Source organism: Mus musculus, chromosome 8 (genome assembly GCF_000001635.26).
Source record: "Mus musculus strain C57BL/6J chromosome 8, GRCm38.p6 C57BL/6J".
Taxonomy (NCBI): domain Eukaryota; kingdom Metazoa; phylum Chordata; class Mammalia; order Rodentia; family Muridae; genus Mus; species Mus musculus.
The window spans coordinates 79,137,578-79,163,473 of record NC_000074.6 but is presented as its reverse complement, the minus strand read 5'-3'; the positions used below and the strand labels follow the sequence as shown (position 1 = coordinate 79,163,473).

Genomic DNA, 25,896 nt, shown 5'->3' with positions numbered 1-25,896 from the left:
GGGTGTAGGAGAGAGGTTGATGTCATGTGTTTTCCTTAATCCCACTGCAACTTATTTTTAAATACTGTTCTTATTAATCTCTTAAGTATTTTATTCTATGTATTTTGGTTATGCTCACCCCTCCTCCACATCTTTTTTGAGACAATAGAGTCTCTGGACTGCACGGCTCACAAGCTCTGGGTACCTACCTACCTATCTCTGTCCTGGGGATTTGAACTTGGGTCCTCATGCCGGCACAGCAGGCACTTTACCAACTGAGCCGTCTCCCCAGCCCTAGATCCATGGAGCTGTTAAAGCAATCACATGCGCAGCAGAACAGAACACTAAATGACATCATACCCCAAATGCTAGCCTGGCTCTGGCGAGAAGCCAAGTAACCACGGGTTACACAGCAAGTTTGCAGAGGTGACTTTTTCCAAAGTTCAGGTTTAACTGAAAAGGCCAGAGACGTGATTCAGACTAGATCTGCTAACCACGTGTGCTGCCCGAGGAGGGTGACCTTACAGTCAGCTGCCCACGGAGAGTGACCAGGGCTGCTTCCTGCCTCCTTCCACTGGCTTCTATGCACACAACTCCACCCCTCAGGCACCAGGATACAGACTGAAAGGTCCTTTTAAGCCACTGTTTCTTGCCCAAGGGACCACATGGCTGATCCTAAATCCCACCTGTTCCTTCTAGGCCTGTGTCTTTCCTGCATCATTAGCTCAAAAAGAAAGGATAAGGATGGAGTTTTTCTTCTGTGTGGAGGAAGTGAAACTGTGAAGCCTCTAATGTGTTAGGACTCTCACTCACTCACAAAATGCTCACCATTTGAGCTAGCCTAGATTTTGATCCAAGTCTATCCATATAATGTCCACAATAATGTTGGCAGAAACCGTTGGATCTCTGAGTTTGAGGCCAGCCTGGTCTACAGAGCAAGTTTTAGGATAGCCAGCCAAGAGAAATCCTGTTCTGAAAAACATAAATGAACAAAGAAAAAAGAAGAAAGAGAGAAAACCAACAGGGACCACTATAACAGGTCGCCGTGTTTCTTCCTCATTGGGTTTGAGGTTAAATGGATACGGAGTCATCCTACTAGTTTTTATGTTGTGAATACCAAGAGACATTGAGAAATTGTGGAGAAGGTGGGATGAAATTTTTAGACCTAACCATGATGTGGGGGTGGGGTGACAATCTCTAACAGGTTAATTTTGAGAATACTGCATTAACTTTGGACCTGCTGTGAAAAACTTTTGGAGAAGAAATCCAAGACAAAGTTTGTGGACTGAGGCGTGGCTGTCCACATGAAGCTCACATCCACAACACCGTATGTTCATATATCTGTAGAAAATACATCCTGTCCCCGTTTATCCTGTGTGTTTTGCGGGTAACATACAGATTCACAGCAGTGAAAGGTTAGAAAAGAACACATTTCAGGAGCTTAACCATCTGAATCATCAACACAGGTTTTGCTCTACATGGTATGGACGTGGGTTTGCCACTTTAAAGACCTGCTACACCTAATCAGTTGCTCATGAGAGCGGAGGCCGGACTCCTGACAGGGTAGGTGTCTGGTACGTTCTGTCTAAGTCTGAAACACCAAATGCTGTTTTTCCGTTGCTGTGAGAAAACACCATGAGCGAGGCGACTTACAGAAGCAAGAGTTTGTTTGGGTTCATGGTCCTGAGGGATAAGAATTGTTCGCGGTGGGCAGGCACAGCAGCTGGCATAGATGTGGGACTGGGAAGAGGACTAGGAGAGCTCACATCCTTTTTTATAAGCACAAGACAGAGAACAAGACAGAAGTGGCATGAAGATGAGGCTCTAATGTCAAAGCCCATCCCCAGCGACATCCCTTCTAGTAAGGCTGCACCCTTAACTTCCCCAAACACTGCCACCAACTGGAAACCTCTACTAGCCTCTGGGGGACAGTCCCATCAAAACCACAACACACCACAGGAACTAAGAGTCTGACTACCATTTGTACATCTTCAAAATAGCATCTCTCTCTCTCTCTCTTTTTTTCTCTAGGAACTTTTCAATGTCTTCGCTAAGGAATGAAGAGAGAATGACCTTGGCTGGTGAGATGAGTCAGGGGATCATGGCTGTCAAGCCTGGCAGTGTGAGTGATGACCCCTGGGACCCACATGATGGAAGAGAGAAGTGAGGCTCACAACGGCCTCTCACCTCCACATGCATGCTGTGGCATGGATGCATCACTCCCCAAAATAAGAAGTAAATCTAGAGCGAAGGACAGAGACAGAGACAGAGACAGGCATCAATTAACTCTACAGAACTTTGCTGGATCAGGCCAGCAATTGCTGGCATTTGGTCAGAAACAGACAAATATGAGGCCAGTCATTTGAAATGGTCAAAGCAGCTGTCACCACTGGCAGTCCCTTCATGTCTACCCATGTGGTTCTGAGGTAAGAGGCTGGCGTTCACAGGGTGGGTCACCAGCACAATTCCCCACCCAGTACAATTCAGCATTAGCTTCAGTTCAGAGCAGATCTCCAGTTTCCGTACTTTAGTGGGGGTTGGATGGGTCATAGCAGCCGCCACACAAAAGTAATCCAAAGCAACAACAATATATACTTGAGACTCAAAAAACAAAACAAAAACAAATGAAATTAATAGACAATCATATGCTTAGTACGTTAAATGCTGACCTGAGCTGATATAAAATGCACTAGCCAGGGGACATAAGTCACCCCACAGTAACTCTGACTCTGCTTGGTCCAGCTCACTACGGTAGGCATTGCTTGAGTACATCCTGAGTTACCTCACTATTGCTCACCCACCCCCCAGCTTTATCATTAGTAGAAATGTACACACTTGAGGGTCCAGGCAGGGTCTGCTGCTCAGGTTAACCCAACAGTGAAATAACAAGCCTGTGTAGACACTGTCATAGCCTATGAACTCTACCCTGGCTGAAGGCCAGCTGGAATTATTAATCAGGCTTTGAGTTCCTGACCTTGAATTAATCCAAACAAGCTATTTCCTCCTGAGGCAAAGCTAGAGGCCCTCTGACACCCTGGCGTTTCTAGTAAAGGAGCCCTTGAGTTTCAGCTTAGCCCACGGCTGTGACCGTGGCCTGTCAGCATCTCTGTGAGCCAATCATGGCCAAGTAACCATGCTCTAGGCAACTGGACTGCCGCAAGTTGTATGTGTAATGTCTAGGTCAAGGCTTCTTAAATTGAGTCATGCCCTGTTATGGGGTAGGGTAGCTGAATGATGGGGGCTGCAAAAGATCTGGCAACAAGAAAAGGTTTCTGGACACACAACAAAGCAAAAATTCATTCAAATTCAACCCCATACCAAATGGTGAATCTGAGTGTTCCTTACAGCAGTCCCTCATGCTGTGTGTACCATGCAACTTCCCCGCAGCCCAGGCTCTGAACTGACAAAATTCATACTTCCTGCTGTAGGTTACATCATACAACGACACGCCATGAAACGTAAAACTTCCATACACTCCTGGCAAACGGCGCGTTTGTTTGTCCTCCCCCCTCCCCCCCCCCCATGTACAGTTTCCTGTTCCTACAGAAGCATAATGTTTAATTCCACAAAATAAGGAGTTTTTAATATTCCTCTGTATAGTTCCTTAGTACGTAAATATGACATTAGCGTACCACCGTATGACACTCTATAAGACAAACACACACACCCACCTTGTTAGTATGCACTTTTGCTTCCATCCTTCAATGTTAAAAGTCTACGTGTTTCCCGTGAATTGCTTCACGGTGAGTTTCTCCTTGATTACTATCAGTGAGCACTTGATTTATTATGAACTCATATACTAGAGGTCATGTAAGAATTTCTTAGGCCAAAGGTATCATGAGTGGAAAATGTAAATGGCCACGCTCCAAATCACGCCCTTAAGAGGAAGGTTATGCCCTCAACTTCTTCTTTTCCTTTTTTGTGTTTAAGATGTGACTGGCAGTGGGCGCTGGAGCAGTCACCATGACGTACAGATCAAGGATGGTGGAGTGCCCAGGACAGGAGGAGCTGGGGGACCCGGGAGTCCTGAATCGGCCTGGGACTCTATGCTGGATGGCTGTCCACCTTAGTTAAGCTACTGTTGTGGCATTTTAATAGCCTCTGACTCTTCACCACGACTCCCACAGTCAGCACTTTAACCCTTTAAAGTGTGTTCAGTTAGGTAGTTCCTGGGGAGCAGGATGCCTGTGCTGAGGCGAGCAGTCTCCGCTTCTTGAGGTTCAATTGTTAGTTCATGAGCAAGGCGTTTTCGTAAATGATGCTCCTTGGGTCATTGTCACACTAAATAGTATCCCAATTGCCTGATGTTTCATTTGCCCATTTATCTATCCATCTACCCATCTACCTGTCTGTCCACCCACCAGTCGGCCTGTCAGTCTGAGACAGAGTCTTATGTAGCCCAGGCTGGTCTTGAACTTGATATAATAGCTGAGGATGACATTAAACTTCTGGACTTCCTGCTTTCATCTTGCAGATACTGAGACTATAGACGTGTGCCAACATACCTGGTTTATGTCATGCTGGAAATTACACACAGAACTTTCTACATACCCGGCAATCACTCTACCAAGCTGCAGCCGCTGCCCCTGCTCAGCTGTACTGAACAAAGTAGACAATTGTGAGCAGAGCTTCACACAACCAAACCATAGGTTAGACGTGTAAGAATTTCCCCAAAGCACACGTTTACATATGTAATAGCCAGGCCTGGGGCACCTACAACACGAGCTGCCACCTAATTAGTAGTGTTTCTCTCTTGTCATGAGTTTTGGTTTTCAGTGGTCCCTGTATGCATATTTGCCAATGTTAATGCAAATTCTCTCAACAAACACCACTGCAGTTTATATTATATGAGTTCCTACAATCTGCCTGTCCCTGTCCCCCAGTAGTGAGGTTACAGGCACACATGCCTGCCGTGCCTTGCTCTCCTAGCAAACGCTCCTCCCCACTGACCCCTCCCCACCTCCCTCCCTTTGCATCTACAGGCTCCTTAAGCTCAGCAAGCACTCCACCCAGAGCCACACCCCCACCCCTTTGTAGGTTTTTTTGAGGCAGTCTCTTGCTGTGGTAGTCCAGACTGACAACAAACTTTGGGTCTTGCTGCCTCAGCTGGAGTGGTTAGTGCTGTAGGTGCCCCAGGCCTGGCTATTACATGCCAGTCATGCCTGCTCTGCAGTGAAGATGACCAAAAGTGGCTCTAGTCACCAAACATGCCATGGGGGCAGACTCATTCCCAGAAACAGACTGTCCATGGAGTGTCTGATAGGCTGTGGGGTTTGAGAAGGCTGACACAATGACCATTGAAATGCCAATGATTTCAATGGAGGTGAACAGGTGTCAATGACAGTGGTGCCCTGGTGACCAGAAGCACGGAGCATGAGCGGATTCTCATATTTTAGATTAAGAAAGTCACTGACTGAGCTTCTCCTAAGGAAATTCACAGGGTGGCAAAGAAGTCACAGGCATAATTCCAAGCACACTCAGCCATTAGTCCAAGTTCTTCTAGCCAAGGTTTAAGATGGAGATAATTGCATGAAGAAAAAAAAAAGACCATAGGAACACAGGATTCTTCTATAGAAACTGCAATGACAGTGGAGAATTCAGCCCTTCCAGAATCGAGACCTTTTTCTTACCAAATGCCCTTTCGAATTTATGTCTGCTATTAACAGCATGGCATCCATCTGTAGGTGTTTAGGTATTATAAATGAATCATAACCTCATTTGCAGATATTTAAATAGGTTAAGCTTTTAAGGCCACCAGTCAGGTTCTTGTAGCTTGACAATCCCGGAAGACTTAGCCTTGAATCTGTTTTAATGAATGGGAGCCTGTCCACATTCCAGGAGATCAGCTAATTCAAGGCAAATGGTATCCTGAAAATCTGTTTCCTGTTAGAGAGAGTTGGGGAGAAACATACCATAAAAGGACCAACCAGGCCCTGTCACCTGTCCTGAGACGGGACTCCAGAGCAAATGGGGGTGGGGGGAGTCACGGCCCTTACAAATGGCTGTCAACCAAATGACTGCCAATCAATTTGATGCAAATTCCATCAACATACCAGAAGTAATGAATGCTCCTGGGATAGGATGGAAATTCTAGTGTTTTCACTGAGAAAACTCTCCTGACTTCGGGAGTGGGGGGATCCAAGTCCGCTGCCTCTTCCCTTTCAAGTCACAAGCTTTACGAAGCTTAGCTAATTGATCAGCCCATTATTTCCAGTCAGTCCACGAAGCATCCTAACCATCCCTAGTGAGGAGAGGGGAGAGTACAGACACTGACTGCTCTTCAGTGAAATTCCTTAAGGTGTGAAACACCATTATTTCCCCATTGCCACTAAGGCAAGCAGCAGAATATTCGTGGGGCTACCTCTGGGAAAGGGTCTCCTTCCTTTTGTTTAGTGTGTGTTTGCTATAGGCATAGCTGGGAATAGCTGGTTCAGGACCCACTCAATCTTGTCAGTGGGATGAAGTCGGAAGCCAGGAGAGTGTGCTATCCCGGCTTGCTTGGATCAGCTACTCCGATTCCTGGATGGGAACTGACAGGTGGAGACTTCAGGCTTCCTTTCTGGTTATCCCAGTGACGATCAGTTACCTGGGGCTGACCCACTGGCACGTCATGAAATGAGTGTACTGAGTCTCGAAGATAAAGAGGAAAATAGAAGAGCCTAGTGATGCAGTATCATGCTGAGCCCATCAGCCATGAAAACCAACACAAAATCATGGAGGAGCCGCTGTCCAGAGGGATTCAGAGAATGTTATGGGTTCAGCCCGAGAGGCACAGAGCTGAAGTCACCATTTCAGGAACATTACTCACTTTCTCCAACCAGGCAATACCTTCTCTACCTCCTTTCCAAGCGAAAAGGAGTTTCTCTGCTTGAAAAGACTCCAGAATCAGTGTGTCTGAGGCCCAGGAATCCAAGAACTGAAAAGAGCTAGCCGTGATGTCATCTGACTCAAGCCAATGAGGGTTTCCAAAAGTCTGCTGGCAATCTTGTCTTGCTTCCGAATCAAACAAAATGATGCAAATGTAGTCAGCGTGCGGCACACACCAGCACTGAGGTTGTCGTTTAGCCACATACAAAACCAGCAGGTTTGTCAAAGTGAATGCCTTCTTCCTCAGCTTCGCTTCTCTTCAGTTTTAGTTCTAGCACATGTTTGTGCATCTCTGAGGACGGGTCACCTTCCTTGCCTAGAAATCTGCTTTCTTTCTTCTTTCTCCTTCCTTCCTTCCTTCCTTCCTTCCTTCCTTCCTTCCTTCCTTCTTTCCTCTTCCTCCTTCTCTGTCTCTCTTTCTTCTTTCTCTCCTCTCCCTTTCCCTCCCCCTCCTTCCCTCTTCCTCTCTCTCCCTCTTCCTTTTTCAGATTTAAAGTATATTCAACAGGAAATTTTATGTAATAGACTTATTTTTATGATGGTGGTGGGTGTGTTTTCATGTGGCAGTCAAAGGATAAATTGTGGACTTTGCTCTTCCTGTCCGACTTTACATAGGCTCCTTGACATAGGTTCTAAGGATCAGCCTCCAATCGCCAGGAATGCATCGAGAAAGCACCTTTACCCACTGAGTGAGTCATCTTGCTGCCCCAGCCACTTCTATTTAAAACAGCAAAGCTCCCTTAGAGATTCTGACCAGCGTGTTAAAGGAAATGGATGCGCACGCACACAGCACACACATGGAACAGTGAACACGGATGTGTGTCTCCTCTCGGCACTGTCTGCCTCTGTCTTGGGAATTGTGAATTTTGCATCACCCTGGGAGGAAACTAATTCACACACACTACCCAAAGGTTAAGACAATGCCAAAGCCCCAGCAAGTCACCATGGAGGGAACCGCCTGTTGCATCATGGAAACTTACTCTTGCTCTCCCACGCATCCCAGCAGACTGTCTCTGAGTGTCTGGCTAGTTTAGTCAGTTACCTGCTCTGCCCTGTTAGCTGAAGCACATTTAAATCACTTAACCAAATCATGCATTAAGCAGGTCTTGAAAAGCCTATGAAGAACTCACTTCTACTCTAAGTGTCATAAAAAGTTTAATTTGGTTTTGAGCAGGCTCTCATGTAACTCAGGCTGGCCTTAACTCCAAATATCACTGATGATGACTCTGATTTTCTGATCCTCCTGCCTCCACCCTTCTAGAGCTAGGTTATAGGTATGTAACACCATGTCCAGCTTAAGTAGTCATGCAGTGGTAGAGCTTGAAGGTAGAGCCTCTTGTATGCTAGGCAAGCAACAGAGCCTCATACTTCCGCTCCCCAACTATAAGATTTTAAGGGTGAGTTTGAAATCCGAGGATTATGGAGGAAGGTGGGGGGGGTGTGCTTAGCTGGGAAAGCATCCTGACCTGAGCCCTTCAGTATGCATGGTAAACATCCTCACCGGCCAGGGTTTTAACAGCTTAGTTCTTGGTAGTTTTCGAAGCTTGACGAACGAAGCAACTCCTCACTAAGTACTTCTTCCACGAACCGGGCACAGGCAAACCCCTCATTACAGAAGATGCACACTCACACAGGAGGGCCGCTGACAGTCTGCTCGCCACAGGCAGACAATAGACACTAGGGAAAGCCCACTGTAAATACCCAGATGTTGTCTTGCACATTATAATTTGGCGTAACAGCTAGGAAGTGCCACTATTAGGGGTTTGGGTATGGTAGATCACCCCTTCCGTGGCAGTTCTGGCTAAACACATGCACATCATTACCTCTAGGAAGGTTCTGAAAGCGCCAATTTACAGAAATTCACAGTTTTATTGGCCAAGTCAGACCTGCCCAACATACCTCTGTCGAGATAATCCAATGAATTCTGTGTGAAGCTAAAGTCATCTTCTCTTGCAGCCATTGCCTTTTCTAAAAGAAACAATGGCTTCATCTTCTCCTAAAATCTAAGTATTATAATTTTTTGAGCCCTTTAATATTAACAGAATGAGCTATGCATACATTTCTCCCCATAGGTATTCAGGTCTTACACAGATTAAAGGGGAAAACATTCAAACATTAACCAACCTTAATAAAGCAGAACCCCCACTTTATAATTTAGTAATAAAGTTGAATAACATAAATATCAGGGAGCGTTCTGTACCTGTAATTACCTAATTACTAAAGGGGTGGTATTGGCTAGTTTTGTGTCAACAGTCATCAGAGATGAAGGAGCTTCAGTTGAGGGAATGAATGTCTTCATGAAATCCAGCTGCAAGATCCACAATTAGTGATCAAGGAGGAGGGCCCTGCTCATTGTGGGTGGTGCCACTCCTGGGCTGGTGCTCCTGGGTTCTATAAGCAAGCCAGGGGGAGCAAGCTAGTGAACAGCACCCCTCCGTGGCCTCTGCATCAGCTCCTGCCTCCAGGCTCCTGGCCTGATTTCCCTTAGTGATGAACAGCAATGTGGAAGTGTAAGCTGAATAAACCCTTTCCTCTTCCACTTGATTTGTGGTCATGGTGATTCAACAGAAACTGTAACTAAGAAGGGATACACATGGATTCCATTCTCTACAGGAAGATGGCTCAGCCCACTTTCCATGCGTGACTGATCTCTGTATGGGCAGGCCTCTGCTCTCTTTCAGGGAACTTTGGGCTTTAACGATTAATCAAAGACAATCAGAAAAAGAAAGGAAAGATCAAGTCAGTCTATTGCTGGAACATTCCAACGGGCTCTGCACACCTGCACAGAAAGCTGTTTCTCACTCTTCCCTTCCAGTCTCACCTCCCAATGCTTGACAGATTGTTTCACTACAACACTCTTCCACAAGGCAGGTCCCGGCTTCACCCAGCTGCCAGAATGACACCTCCTTGAAGGACACCTACCCCTTCCTTGTTCCTTGTTTTGCTTTTTAAGATACATGCTAGACTCTGGACTAGTCCCTCCAATTCATGTGTTAATATTGGGAGGCAGGTCTCTGGGAGAAGGAACAATTAGGATTAGGGTGAGGCCCCTGTAGAAGGGGCAAACTTGTGTCTACATGGGGCCCTCAACCCTACATTCTAGCCTTTTTGGTGCAAGAAAGTACTGTGCAGGCTACTGAAAGAGAAACCTGGCCACCAACCCACTCACAAAACCTTTGACCTACAATCTGTCCTGCCTGCAAGTGGTGCAGCAGAACTTGTGGGAGTGGCCGAACAATGTCTGGTTTAACCTGAGGTCCACACCAGGAGAGGGAACCCATGCCTGGCACTGCCAGGATGGCCAGGAACCAGAGATTGGATATGCCAGAGACCTAGGGTAGGACTGAATATGACAGGCAAAAGAAAAAGACAAGATCCAAAAACTAATGAAGTAGTCCCTAATGCTCTTCTCTACACTCACAGATCCATGCCTAGTCTGGTCAGCATCAGCGAGGTTTCCTACGGCAGCAGAGGGGAGCAGATGCACAGCCGAACACTGTGTGGAGAGTGTCTACTTGAGGTCTCCATTGGGTCCCTCCCCTCAGAACTTGGGAAGAACATAGCCCATTGAATCAATTAAGCAGGGCTCATACTGACTCAGAGGCTGGAGCTGTAAACATGGAGCCTGCCTGAGGCTGCACGGGGTCCCCTGTACCGGGTTCCCTGCATGTGTGCCGTGGTGTTTTTGTGGGTCTCCTAGCAGTGGGATCAGGCGTATCTCTGACTCTTTTGCCTGCTCCAGACCCATTTTCTCCTATGGTGTTGCCTTGCTTGGCCTCGATATAAGTGTTTTTGCCTTGTCTTACTGCATCTTGTTTTGTCCTGTTTGGTTGTTGTCTCTTGAAGGCTACTCTGTTCTGAAGAGAAATGGACGGGAGTGGGTGTAGGAGAGAAGGGAGGTAATAAGGGGCTGGGAGAAGTGGAGAGAGGGGAAAACTGTGTCAGGATGCACTGTAAGAGAGAAGAATCTATTTTCAATTGAAAAAAAAAGAACAGGAGGAGATGCAAGGTGACACTCTGCTGTCTTAGCATGTGATGCCCTCTGTCATATTCTGATGCAACAAGAAGCCCTCACCAGATGTCCATCAGATAGATGCTGCTACCGTGCCTTAAAATTCCCAGACTCCAGAATCATGACTCAAATAAACTGTATTCTTCATAAATTACTCACGTCCAAGTACTTCATTACAGTAACAGGGAACGAAGGAAGACAACGGTAGCATATGATAGATATATATTTATGGAACTTATTTCTGTGTTCCCTGTTGTTGCTGACAGTCCATATATATAGGTATACATAGGAGTGAGTGAACGCTCTTATCCCACTGTACACACATCTCAAAAGCTTCTCGTAGTGCTTGTTAAATATTCAATGATGCTCAGATCTTTTTGTATTTGATTCATTTTATAGCATCTCATTATCTTCTGTCCCTGATGGAATGAAAACAGTCTGAGGAGCAGTCAATGGGTCCGGTCTGCAGCCAGTGAGATGGTTTTTCTAAGTGACTTCTTGGGTAGAAAATTAAAAAGATGCAACAGAGATCTGAATGCTCACGGTACTTCTTTCTGTGACTACTGAAAACACTCTCCATCTGCAGCCAGCCTTTAATTAAACCTGAGTCAACGGTACTTAGGAGACCAACAGGCCAGTGCAAGAACACCACAGACGGACGCACTGAACATACTATTTTTGACAAGCAAGTTAGTGAAGATGGTATGTGGCTCTTGTATAATAGCTGGTACCCTGAAGCAAATTTAATTAATCCATCTTGGAAGGTTAAACTTGTAAGGTTAAAAATAAGTAACCACCCTCGAATTGGCATCTTTCCTTGGGTGAGCTTGGTAAATCTCCAGACTGGTCCATGTGATTCTTGTCATAATTGTAGTTCATGGGTATTTCACAGCTCTTTTTAAATAGCTTATGGGATGAAATGATGTCTAAAAAGCTTTCCCAAAACTTGCTCATTGCTACACAGGGTATCTAGGAGCCTCAGGAGACACCCACCCTGTCTGTGGCCAAAATCATTGTTACACTCACAGCTTAGAATTCAGAGCAGCGTGAATCTTATCTTTTTTCTTCAAACTCTTATTCCCAAGAATACATTTACTTTTCTTCATAAAAATGTTTTATAATCATTATTGAATTTCAAGGGTAAGTGGAATGGGGGTGAGGGGCCAAAAAGTCCACAGTAGCTACTATTACCGCCCAAAGACTACGGCAACAAACAGTCTGGTGTACCTCATGTCCAAATGGCTTTTTTTTAATGTAATTACTACGAAGGGATGGAACCCAAGGCGATCTAACTCACACAGGAATGGTATTTTTAAAATACCACATTTTCCAGTGATGGAAAGTAACAGTTGGAAGATGGACTGGCATGCTTTAAAAATTAACATTTTTCAAAGAAATGAAAACCAATTTGATCAAAAATAGTGTCAAAAATAACCTTCACACACTGAAAACATGCCTACATGTTAAAAGCATTCATAAGAGTTATATTTCTTTACTTTTTGAAGTAAACTTCTCCACTTTTCTTTTGGCAACTGCCCACATAGTGTATGCAAAAATAATAATTGCTGTGAGTCATCTTGCTCCTTAAAGTCACCTTACTCCAAAAATGGTCACTTGAACCACATGGCCATTGGTTCCCTCTGCTATACTCCATCAAAGACTTGCAGCCAGGGACTGGACTTGTCTTTTTCTTCAAACCTTCCCTCAGCAGGCTGCTGCCGCTCTCTTCTTACACCGTTTTCTGACTCCTTCTCTGTCTCTAATGCAGCAGTCGCCCTGATAACTGCATGAAGCACCCATTCACCAGTCCTCGAACTGCATGTCCCTAAGCCACGTTCTACTGAAGCATCGGCAGCTCCCGGTGACTCATTCCTGCATACTAAAGGAGGGAAACTACTCTGAAGCAGGATGAGTCATTCTGATGGGAAAGCCCCGACGGCAAGGATGGGAGAGGTAGGTGCCCAGAGACCGAGGGAGCTCTTCGCTGGAGGGGACAGTAAGAGCAACCAACACAGAGCACAGACTAAAATATTCCTTGTCTGAAGTATTTTGACACCAGATGGATGTTTTCTGTGTTCGTAGTATCCCCTATGCACATATTAAACAAAACAAAACAAAACAAAACAAAACAAAACAAAACAATATTTTCATTCTGTCTAGCTATAAACAGCTAATTAAATTGTGTTATTTTGGGTCTATTGGTCTCCTGGGGTCATATTTAACTGTGGGTCTGACAAACTTGATCTTGTCCAACTCTCCAGGCATAATCTGTGACAGAGACTTCCAGGTTTGGTGGCAAGCATTCAGTATGAGAACATTTAAGACAAATATCTCTTTGTTCGAAAAGAAAACAACGCATTGAGATTTTTCTGATTATAAGCCTAATATATACTTATCATAAAGTGTAAGTCCAGAAAACGTAAAAAGTTCTCACAAGTTCAACTCCACCAAGGCGAAGTCAGCATTTCCAGTTCACCCTTCTTGGTTTCTCTCTCTATGTGCACATTTTCCCAGACGGTGATGTCAGGTGGCCCTGGGAGTGTGCTGCGCACGTGTGCGGTTGCACTGCCTGTTGTCAGTTGTCAGGGGACAACTTTGAGGATCTTTCTACATTGTCCTCTGCCTTATTTGTTTTTGAGACAAGACCTGTCACTGAACCCAGAATGCCTTGCCCTGGCTAGACTGGCTGTCTGGGGAAGCCCCGGGATACGTATCCTCTCATGCTGGGATAGCAGAGACATCACATCAAGCTTCTAAGTGGGTCCTGGGGATCTGAACTCAAGTCCTTGTGTGAGACCAGCAAGCGCTTTCCCTAGATGAGCCATCTCCCTAGTCCTGCTTTATGTTCCTAGTCAATGGAAGACAAGCTCGTGTTACTCTGACTTCCCACTGAGGAACAACTTGCCCAGACTTATTGTTTTATTAGATTCTAGTAATTCATTTAATCTGAGATTATTCACTCACATTCATATGTGTAAAAGCCATCTCTCAAACAGACAAATACCACAAGAAGAGGAACAGAGAACATACACTAAACAAGAACACTTCTCACTCAAGAGCCTCATCTCTGGTCTCGGTTCAGTTGACCCATCTCTAGAGACATAACCTATGTACATACAAATAGATGATGGACACACACAAGGTACTGTCTTTAAAAAAAAAAAAACAAAAACAACATCAATAAAAACCGACAGGCTTGTGGAACATGCTGCTTGCAGCCAGTTTTTGTTTTCTTTTAAATCTAACAATATGTCTTTTGCAATAAATCCCCAAAGCTGCTCATTCTCTTGAAACAGCTTCCTTTAAGCTCCCTGCTTTGGTTCCCCAGACCCCAGCCTTCGGATACCCAGGCGGTCCCGCTCCTCATCCTGTAAGCACCTTCTGGTCTCATTCGCCCGAGTTACTTGCTCAAGCGTATTTGCAGCTGACGTCACAGAGTGGGACGCTGGCCCCTAAGTTCTTGAGCTTGAATGGAGCACACATCTGCCACTTCGAAGTCACCTTTCCTTCTCATTTCCAATCAGTGTATCTTATGCAACCTTGTCTTCCATAAGTCCACAGTGAGTCCGGACAGGAAACGGGAGCTAAAAAGCTAGATAGTCAGCACACAAGCACACAGCGTGCGGAAATGGCCCCGCCCATGTGAACACCTCTGGCGTCAGTAGCACCCGTCCCTGGGCTCAGATCTTTAAGAAGGAAAGAGAGACCCATAAGCCTGGGAGACAGAACCTGGCAGCTTCAGGAGACTCACTCTCTTCAGGAGGAATAGACAACTGGGAAAATGTCAGATGCACTATGGGAAATATTTCCAAAGCAAGAAGAAAATGTCACAAATGATTTTTTAATAACTTAAAAGAAAAAAAAAGAAATTACCATTTCATGGGCTGTCCAAATTTTATAGAAATTCACCCTGAATTCAAATCTGTCTCACACACTTTTTCTGTAAGTGTTTCTGAGAGGCTCCTCTGTGATTGGCTGCTATTCACACCACAAGAGCTGTTCTTCAATAAAGTGCTTTACATTAAAAATCTCATGGAATAAAGAAGTTAAATAATTAAAAAAAAAACCCTCCTGTTAGCTCAAAGATGACAATTTTACTTGAATTATTTTCTTGTAATAATTCTAAACTTTTTAATATGGGACTGGATGACAGAGAATTTTATGACTAGGGAATTTATAATCATACAAAATAATAAATTTGGGGCATATCAAAATCTGTATTATGGTTTCGAATGGTTTTTGAGTCAAATTCTCACTATGTTGTCCACACTAGCCTAGAATTCTTGGGCTTACACAATGATCTCACCTCACGCTCTTGAGTAGCTGAGGCAGCCCACCATGCCTTCTTTACTACCTCAAGCATCAGACTTTCACCCTGAAGTCTTGCACTTCCATCTCCCTGCCCAGAGATGCCCTCCAGCTTCACGGCTGGTTGGCAGTTAGCTCTTCATCTATGATGAGAAAATGTACACAGAAGCCAGGAAATTCTACCCTTCCATGATCTCGTCAACCCCCTTAGATGGAGAGCAACTACATGGCTAAGGAGCTTTCTCCCACACCTATCTGTAAAGGGATCTGCTTTAGCCTGTGATAAAACAAAGAAACAAAAGCCAGAATAAACAAACAAAACAGATCTGAACCAAGTAAGGTTTATTGAGAACCCTCTTTTGAACACTTGATACTATTATAGCTATACAATAATAGAGTTTTTCTTTTCTGTCTTTTTTTGGGTGGTGGTGGTGGTGGTGGTGGTGGTAGTAACAGAACCCAGGTTCTCCCAGACCCCCTGGTTGGGGACAGGGTCTTACTATGTTGCCCTGAACTTGAGCAACCCTCCTGCCACCTCCGGCTCCTGAGCTCTTGAATCGCCACACCACCCCCAACACAGTATTTCCAAAACACTGTACTCTCACCCGAGATCTCTTGAGTAGCTACAATGGGCACTAGTTTCTGATGAGACAATGGCCTCTAGTCTACTTTATGCCTAACAAGGAGCTTCTAAAGAAGCCAGAGGCCTAATTGCTAGACTCAATGTGTGCTGTTAGACGGTTGCAATTCTTTCATGTCTCGCCAGCCTTTCCAGCTGACTTCTCACACCCAGACCCTCCATTTATTTCCCAAGGCCTTTCTGAGTCTACTGACACTTGCTTAGCCTACTGACGTGCTAGCCCACAGTGTGGGAAATTATGTTCTGAGAGCCCCTTCAACTGATAAGCCCCTTGGGAAGCCCCTTGGCTCACATCTGCTGAGTAGAAGAATCTGATGTGCATGTGTTCACGTGGCTTCCTAGTGTCTTAGCCAGCTTTCTGTCTCTGGGACGAATGAGGCAGTCAACTTATAAGAGAAAGTTTCTTCTGACCTCAGAAGTTCTGTGCAAGGTGACTTGGACGTTGGATCTATGCAAAGGCATCTCACCGCAGTGAGTGCACAGAGCAGAGGGAGCCGCTCAACCCAAGGTGGCCAGAAGTGCAGAGGCAGACGCAGGAGGAGATATCCTGGGAGCCAGCATCCCTCACTCGGTCAATAGCACCAAGGGGCAGGGCCAAGCCTCCAATACAAGGACCCTTGGGGAGGCATTCAAGATCCGAACGATAGTAACAGGGACATTAACCTCTAGCTGTCCACATTGGTAAGTTGTTTCATAAAGCAGGCATTATTGACTCTGTTTTCCCTTGACTGGCATCCTTATCCCCCCAATAGAGTTTCCTGGTTTTATTTCTAAAATATGGAAATAAATATACTCAAATACTTGTCCAGAAACTGCTTCTGAGGGAAGGCCAAACTAATGGTTTCTAAACCCAGAGTGTTTCAGTGAGTAGAGTCAGTGTAGCTGTGAAGACAGGAGTTATAGGAGAGGAAGGGCCCTTTCCTTTCCTCTCCCCCCACTTCTCTCTGGAATTGAGGTCTGGAGAAAGTACAGGGTGGGAGAAATTGTGTGCTCATTTAGCATCTGATACACTGAAAGAGCCCCAGGGACCTTTATCAGGGATGTCCCTACTAATTACCTAGGGATGCTGTAATGAACCTAAAGTTTAAAGCAAAGGAGGGTCACCCTTCTGCATGGTGGGTTAACACCTTTCTTTTCTGAATGATAAGCTGAGAACAGAAATTTTAACTAGCTTGATAAGCAAAGCAGGAAGTGAGAGAGAGAATCAGTGCGTGGAGGTGGGAAGCCCTGGCCTACCATTCCAGTGATGGCCTTATCTAGAGAAGGGCCGTGCTGTGGTGGGGGTTGCCTTTCCAACAGTGAGGCGGTCATCCGTTCTACAAATGGAAAACAGAATGGGTTTGTTTGACTGAAAATAGATGGTCTAGTTTGTGAGTAGACTGTCCCCCCTCTTTATTTTCAGCCCTGGGTACTAGACGGCAGTTGCTGCTCTGAAAAGGAATAAACACAGAGAGGAAATTGTGTGACATGAGACTATGTATTTTTGATAGCAAAGGGACTGGAAGGACATAGTGTATATATAAAAAAGGCCTTGTAGATTGAATTAGCCAGTCTCAAACTTGAGCAGGGTCACTGCATTGCAATTTGCAAACAAATCCTTTTCATTATCTGCTACACAGATTTAAGAATTTGGCTTTTATAGCTCTACTCATTCTCGGGGCATCTGAATAGTCTTTTTGAAGGCAAAAATGTAGCTGAAGGCCCCCACAGGAGCCACAGAGTGTCCCGAATGCTGCGTGTGAGAACGTATGTATTCGATCTACTCAGAGGACACACTCTCAGGCCACAGCCCTCAGAAGGTCATCTGTGCACTGGGTGCCGAGGGCTCCTGGGTATTGTCATCTTCTACCAGGTACAGACATGAGTGTCACAGTGACTCAAGCCACGCCCCGTCTTACCAGTGCAAGTGCATGCGATTGCCCAAAGTTTCATCTGCTGTGGTTTTAAAGGTACCTCAGGCCAGGTATCTGAACTGTATGTGAATTTTGTTTTAGAGAATTTACTGCCCCCCACCCCAACCCCTGTACAGCATGGACGCACATTGTTCTCTTACAGAAACCAACACTTTAACTTGTTTATTACTGATGTGTCTGAGAAGGGCTAAGTTGGACACCATTCTGACAAGGACTAATGAAAGACCTTTCTCTGCACATAGTACTGAATGGGATCGACAGTTCTCTTCTGAATACATCTACACTGACCACGGCCAGCTGGCAAGGCACAGCTGCGCTAGTCATGCATGCACAGCTTCTGCCCTTAGCAACATTAGGTGAAGACAATCCGTGGCTGTAAACCTTTCTCCCTCTAAGAAACAGCTTCCCAGCCTTGGCTAATCTCGGAAGCACCCGAAGAAAAGCTGCATGTGGTGTGGACGTTTCCAGATTGGCAGCACAGCAGGCAGGGGATGTGTGACTTCCATGTGCTCCCTTCCGAGCCAGCAGCTCAATGCTTTGGGAATGGCCTGCGAAGTGTGGCTTGTGTCTTCCTTACTTTTGAACTGCATCGATGAAGACCATGACCAAAAGCGACTTGGGCAGGAAAGGGTTTCATTTCACCTTACAGCTTGCAGTCTTTCATTCAGGGGAGCTGGGGCGGGAACTGAAGCAGATGCCATGAGGAGCCCTGCTTGTTCTGTGACCCATGAGAGCTCGACGTACTTTCTTATACCACCCTGGACCACATGCCCAGGGAGGGCACTGCCCTCAGTGAGCTGGGTACTCCTATATCAACCACAGTCAAGAAAATGCCCACACAGTCTTGCCTACAGCCAGCCCGCTGGAGGCACTGCCTTCAAGTCAGCCCGATGGAGGCACTGCCTACAGCCAGCCCAATGAAGGCATTTTCTCAGATTAGGTTCTTCCCAGATAACTGTAGCTTGTGCCAAGTTGACAACAACCAACCAGGGACAGGTGGTAAGGCTGAAATCTACTGCCACTGTCCTCCTCACTGTCAAATCTGAGGTGAATGTGCACTTCCACTGACGGCCTCTCCACGTGCACATAGCACTGCCATCTAAGTAAGCCAAGTGGCCGACAGAGGTAGACATGATGTTTTAAGCCCCATGAATTCCCACAGACCAGTATGTGCACACAAGCAGCCCGATGAGAAATGGGACATTGCAGCTTCCTAAATGATCTTCTCTGCTCCTCCTAGTCAACACCACAACCCACCTTTGTGACTTTCAAGAATAACGGTTGTAATTTCTCCCCTCCCAGCAATCAGTGAGGGGAGAAGGCTCCCACCAACCCCTGCACCACAAGTAGACTCTGAATTCACCTAGATCAACTCCTTTGAACAGAAGGGAACCAGGGTTAGCTAGTGCCACAGCACCCTTGATTATCCAGGGTTAGCCAGTGTCACAGCACCCTTGATTATCCAGGGTTAGCTAGTGTCACAGCACCCTTGATTATCCAGGGTTAGCCAGTGTCACAGCACCCTTGATTATCCAGGGTTAGCCAGTGTCACAGCACCCTTGATTATCCAGGGTTAGCCAGTGTCACAGCACCCTTGATTACGGCAGAACTCTGAGCTGAACAAGATCTAGGAGGAGCCTGGAGACCTTCTAACTTCTTCCTACTGGAAACTGGGCTGGGGATAGCCCTAGTTTTGCTGAACCCTGGCCCACAGCATTTCCTTTTGCCCTCTGAGCAGATTTCAGTAGTTCTGTCAACACGCTTTAAACAGAAATGTAGGGCACAATTTTAGAAAACCACTTCCTCAAACCAGGAGAGGCATTCAAATTTGTGGAAGTTGGAGTTTCATTCTAGAAGGCTTGCCTAGCGTGCATGAGGCTCCAGGCTCAACCACTGGTATCAGACAATAAGCAGTAGTGGTATCGGCAATAGTAGTAGCAGTAACAAAGTGATGACCTAAGTCCCAAATGGAAGACACATTGCAAATGACTACAGCATTACTAGGCACTTAAAGCAAAGAGGGAAGATGGAGATGGAAGAAGATGAAACTAGAGTTCTACTGACAACAGTAAGAGCTCACATCAGTTCCTCCAAGTATCTTAATAGCGTTCTACATTTAGTTCTGCCTGGGCACAGGACATCCTTCACACGTGCGGTGCTGAAACTGGGGCAGGGAGGTGAACTCCTCTGTTTCCTGGCTCCCACATGGCTACACATCTGGCTTTGGATTCTTGCACTGACTCAGCAACTCCATCACTGGAATGAACTGTATAGTCTCTGAGCCTCCACCAATCACCTGTATGGCGGTGATAATCCCCACGTCTCAGCGAGCTGCTCCCACAGCCAGGTGCGAGGAGACATCACCCACACCTGGCAGAGGAGATCCTTGATATCCATTGCTTTCTCTGTACAGGAAGAATCTGTTTCATCAAAACGTTTTTTTTTAAGAGGGTCTTGCCAGTACCCCATGTTCTGCTATTTGTCTATGACTTGGCCAAATCTAAAGAGTCTACTTCATTTGAGAAGGCTGAGGACATTCTCTGCTAGAACCCAGGGCACACTTGTATTTCTGTCTGTCCTCTGCCTCCCTCTGTCTCCTGGAATCACATGAGGTTTGAAAATGCAGAGGAATGGGGCACATAGCTTAGAGTGTATCTTTTCAACCAACTGTCTCAAGGAACCCTTCAGATCTGGCCAGCAGCGTGTTAGGCAGGGTGACTTGCAGGTGGTACTGCCATGCAATGTCCTAGAGTTTAGAAAGTGTTAACAGCTTCCTGAGCCTGTGACAAAATAGCTAAGAGAAACGTGTTATAGAGAGGAGAGATCTATTTTGTCCATGTTTCGTTGGTGCTGTCATTTTGGTCCTCCAGTGAGATAGACAGAGAGCATCACGGTGAGAAACAGCTGCTCTCCTCATAGGGGTGGGGGACCGGGAAGACTAGGGCAGGGATCCAATAGTGAACCAATGTCCTTCTTGTAGCGTCACTTCAGTCGCTGAAGTTCTCACCACCTCTCAAGAGTGCCATCAACTGGAAACTAAATCTTCAACACATGGTGCTTTGGGGGGCATGTAAGAGACAAAGCACAACAGTACATGACCTTATAGACCGCTTAACTTGGATTGACAGCAGGTAGGGAGCAGAGAACGGATCCAGAATTGGATGGGGGGTGGGCAATTGATCAATCGCTCTCTCTTTTCTCTTCCTCTCATCTCTCCCTCCCTCTTTTTTATTTGTCTGTGTTGCTGTGTTCTCTGTGTGGTGTAGCATGTGTGTGCCCAGTGTGTGTGCATGTGTATGCAGGTGTGTAGGCATATGTGTGCACATGTATGTGGAGGTCAGAACTTGGCATCCTGTATTTCCCTCTCTTGCGCCCCATCTTATTTGTTTGTTTGTTTGTTTAGAGGTGGTGGTAGCAGCTGTAGCGGCAATGGTCTTCACTGAGCCTAGCGCTCACTGGCTAGAATGGCTGGTCAACGAATTCTGGGGATCTGCTCCACGGCTACAGGACCGGGATTATAGACCCATGCCACCGCACCCAGCTTTTATGTGGGTGTTGAAGATCAGAACCCAAGTCCAGGTTCATGTGTAGGCACACTGATGACACCGTTTCTCCAAAGCCAGCAGCTGATTTCTAAAACAATCTTTTCACTAAACGTCCGGTTCTGCCTGTCACACCAAGCTAGGAGGAAACTGAATTTCCCCACGGCTGACACAGAAACGCATCTTTTTGGAAGGGCGCTGCTAATGTTCTTTACTCTTTCCCTTCTTACAGATGTAGAACAAATAACAACAAAATGGTTTTTTACTGTGAGAGAGAATGGGGGGAGGGAGGAATTTACGAATGTTTTACATCATCTGACTCCAGGCTCCATCTGAAATAACAAACAGAAGCACGAGAGACTCCAACGCCTCGGATGAGTCCCACGGAGACCCACATTTCCCTTCACACCCACTCTGGCTGTGTTTCTGGTTTTTGGCTTGATGCAGAGCAAACCCTGCTGCGATTTCAAAATCATAATAACTCAGAATTGAAGCACCACATTGTTTCCAGGCAATCCCGAGGCGTTTCCTTAATGGCCCCTGCCCACTGCAAGATGCCGGGAAAACACCAGAGGCAGGTACCACCTTGATGGTTTCCCCTGGAAAACGCCTCGCCTGAGTCTTCCCTCTGTTAATGTACATCTCTCACGACTTTAGGCATTCGATATTAGACAAAGTCCATTGTTACACACACCTGAGATTTCTATCTCACACCTCACAGGAAAGCCCCTTCACACCTCTGTACAAACACCACTCGAAGCCCTACCACTCATGGTACATCCACACATGGCATTAGGGGATCCCATGTTCCCATGCCACTCTGACAGAAAGTGACAATGACCTTTATCTCATGATCATTAAGGATCCCTGATGTTACCTCAGTCGAAGATGCTCACAGCAAGTGAGAATGTCAGGTCTGGTTCTCAGGGAAGTCGCTTTAGAAATACTGGCAACAACCACGGCCAAGGCATTGGGAGGCTCTGTGCTTCTTCTGTGTCTGAGACAGCGGCAGCTGTGAGCTGCAGATACCATCTGCTGATGCCTAGTTAACTGTGCTATTCTCGACTGCTTCACAGTCCACACAGTTCCCACTAGCCTTACCTACTTTGCCCCACTCACGGCCCCAAATGCAGTCACACACGTGGAATTGGCCACGGGTCCCCTTGGCACAGCTCTCCACTAACACTGGGCCCTAGCTGCTAAGTTCTACCTCCTCCCAATACCATGAAGCTGAAAACCAAGCCTTCTGCACACACAGGTCGTTGAGGGAGTTTCAGATCCAACCTCAGCAGTTTATACTGATATACCACAGTCGCCTGTTGAAATATCGCTGTGTTTGCTGCAGGTACTAAGGATATGGTAGATTGCCACTGGCCATAGTGAGCCTCATTCGCCAACTGGGACTCTAAGAAAATCCAAAGGGCTGGCATAATCTTGCATTTGCTATGGAAATAAGTTTGCTAAGGAAATAAAAAGTTGAAATATTTCAAGTGTGGCATTCAAATGACCTAGAAGGAGGTTTCTAAGAACACCAAAGTTTTAAATGATACTCTGAGAAGTTACTTTGTACCTATCTACAAAACAAAGATGAAAAGGAAAGCCATCCCCACCCCTGCCTCCCCATCAGACATCCTCACCCCTGCCTCCCCATCAGACATCCTCACCTCTGCCTCCCCATCAGTCATCCTCACCTCTGCTTCCCCATCAGACATCCTCACCCCTGCCTCCCCATCAGACATCCTCACCCCTGCTTCCCCATCAGACATCCTCACCTCTGCTTCCCCATCAGACATCCTCACCCCTGCCTCCCCATCAGACATCCTCACCTCTGCCTCCCCATCAGACATCCTCACCCCTGCCTCCCCATCAGCCATCCTCACCTCTGCCTCCCCATCAGCCATCCTCACCCCTGCCTCCCCATCAGCCATCCTCACCCCTGCCTCCCCATCAGACATCCTCACCCCTGCCTCCCCATCAGACATCCTCACCTCTGCCTCCCCATCAGACATCCTCACCTCTGCTTCCCCATCAGCCATCCTCACCCCTGCCTCCCCATCAGACATCCTCACCCCTGCCTCCCCATCAGTCATTCTCACCCCTGCCTCCCCTCAGCCACCCTCATCCCTCCTTCTCCTCAGCCATCCTCACCCCTGCCTCCCCATCAGACATCCTCACCCCTGCCTCCCCATCAGATATCTCTTTCCTGGCCTCCCCATTTCTGCACAGCTACCTGCAATCTCTTTGCCACCCTTTTGATTGCAAAACTGACCACTTTCCCAGATCAGTCAACTTTCTGGCCCTGCCTCCCTTGCCTCTATCCAAGCTCTCACTAAGTGATGCCATCCTGGGACTGCAAAAGCTCTCCCTGTGAAGCAACTTTGGGAAATCCCATCTTCTCCGGTGATTCAGCATTTTGCTGCTCAAATGCCGCCCACGGTTTTCTAGAGGCAGCACCCACAACTCACTCTAGACCTGTTAAGATTCTCAAGTGAAGTATCAGTCTCTGTGTTCCCAGCACTGGATTTACTGGGCCCAGGTATGGACTGAAAGATCTGTGTGATACCCTTGGGTCCAGATGCATTCTGAGACTCGCACCTTTTCTGCTTTCCAGCTGGTGAGGTGGTGCACGTCACCGTGTAAAGCAGGGTCCGACAGCAGCATGGGGGCAGGGCTTGATTACCTAATATTCCAGTAACAAACACACAAACCTCCTCCTTGTCATACACCATTAGATTCTCACTTAACTTAATGGGAGACAACTTAAAAATAGTTCATTCGAGGGGCTGGAGAGATGGCTCAGTAGTTAAGAGCATTGGCTGCTCTTCCAGAGGACCCTGGCTCAATTCTCAGCACCCACATGGCACTTCCCAACGGTCTATAACTCTAGCTCCAAGGGATCCAATACCCTCATACAGATATACATGCAGGTCAAAGACCAATGTGCATAGAATAAAATGCGATGATTAAAATAGTTCATTCAAAGACACTGGTTGGTCATTATGATTGCTATCTCCTATTTTCAACTTGACTGGACTACGAACCCTCTTCAGAGGCAATGAGATGAGCCCGTGGGAAAGGGCTCTGCTGCCAAGCTTGCTGACCTGGTTTGACCCCTGCGACCTGAATGCTGAAAAACAGAACTGACTCTTGTGGGCCGCCTTCTGACTTCCATATGTGCTGGGACACTTGGGAACACGTGGGCATTAGTAAGGTAGCCTCTGGGTGTGTCTACCAGGCTTTTCTACGGAGCGTTGGCTGAGGAGGCGATGCCCACCTTCAATGTAGGCGCAGCCTCTCAAGGTTGAACTGAGAAAAGGAGGAAAGCTGATGCTTCAGACCAAGCGCCTCCTAGCTCCCGCCTTCTGCTCCACAATGGCTGTCCCATCTGAACCATGAGCCAAACCCTCCTGTAAACTGCTTCTTGTCAGGTATTTGGTAGAAGCAAAGAGATCCTTGAGGCTTCTGTGTCTTGGAGCCATATGAAGGGACCAGGGAGCAGGTACAGGGATATAGTGCCCATTTGCACAGTGTAGACGTGAAGCAAGAGTGTTTGCCCTCAGAGTCTCTACACTGCAAACTTTGGTCTTCTCTAGTGAGGGGGTCGCTGGGGCTCTCCTGACAGTGCTGTCTTTGGTTGAGGATCACATGTCCACAGTGGTGTTTTAAATCTTCTCATTTCACTTCCGTTTCCAGAGAACTTCCACACCAAAAACCCAAGTCTACCTTTCTTCATTTACTTAGGTAACTGTGAACACATCAGGATCCTTTGGTTTCTAACTGCCTAGAGAGGGCTCTCTGTTCAACAACAGGTTGATTGCTCTTTACGAGGGTCGATTTGCAGGTTTAAAATCCCAGTGATGTTCACTCCATCTCCCTCCAAATAAGATCTAGCTTTAAAGTGTGAGTTTATATGACATGTAACGCAAAGCTATCACCACGGAAAGCTTCCACGCACAGTGCACATTTAAACATCCACAGGTTTGGCTCCTCCAAACCCCTCCAAGCAGACTTAAACACAGCTAAGTCAGATGTGACGCCTGCAACACAGGGTTTATATATACATCATGGGACACTGGCGGTACGGGTCACAGCACTCTGGCAGGCAATTCCTAGGCAGTTATTTTGACATTAGAAAGTCACAATCCATCAACTTAACAGCGGGGCAATAATTTGGGGGACCGGGATAACAGCTCTTCAAATGACACAGTAGGGAGCAAGCAGCGGCTCCAAGAGGCCCTGCCTGAGAAGAGAGATAGAAAACTAGGCAGAATCTCCTCAGCCCCTAGAACCGATCATGACATCATGTCTTCTTGCTGACCATATTTCCTCCCGGGGCTGAACAGAAATGCCCTCCCACAGAGCCAAAGAAAATGGCTAGACTCTGGTTGGCTGTGTGGAGACAAGAGATGGCTCTGCCTAACACTTCTAGGTTGAGAAAGACAGACTTCCGCTCTGCAGGGCACACACTGTGATGCCCACAGCGGCTTCAGAAGAAGCCACTGAACTTTTCAACACGGCAAGTTACTCCGCTCTCAATATTCTGTGAAACAGAGCTCCTGGGGGTTGTGGGCTGTCCTTAGACTAGATTCCAGAAAGAGTTCCAGGGCCAGGAACCCTGATTGAAACCCTTCCTAC

At 46.6% G+C, this 25,896-nt stretch overlaps 1 protein-coding gene across 21 annotated transcripts in view; it reads right to left on the bottom strand.

Moving 5' to 3' along the window:
• Zfp827 (zinc finger protein 827) overlaps window positions 1-25,896 on the bottom strand; it is a 166,283-nt gene that overhangs the window by 30,295 nt on the left and 110,092 nt on the right. The window contains exon 10 of one of the 21 annotated variants that reach the window (XM_011248480.3): window positions 9,321-12,617. The exons of the other annotated variants lie outside the window; for them this stretch is intronic. Coding sequence (XP_011246782.1) covers window positions 12,502-12,617 — 116 coding nt within the window. The 3' untranslated portion in view covers window positions 9,321-12,501. Of the gene's footprint in view, window positions 1-9,320; window positions 12,618-25,896 lie in introns of those variants that run through there. 21 annotated transcript variants of the gene reach the window in all.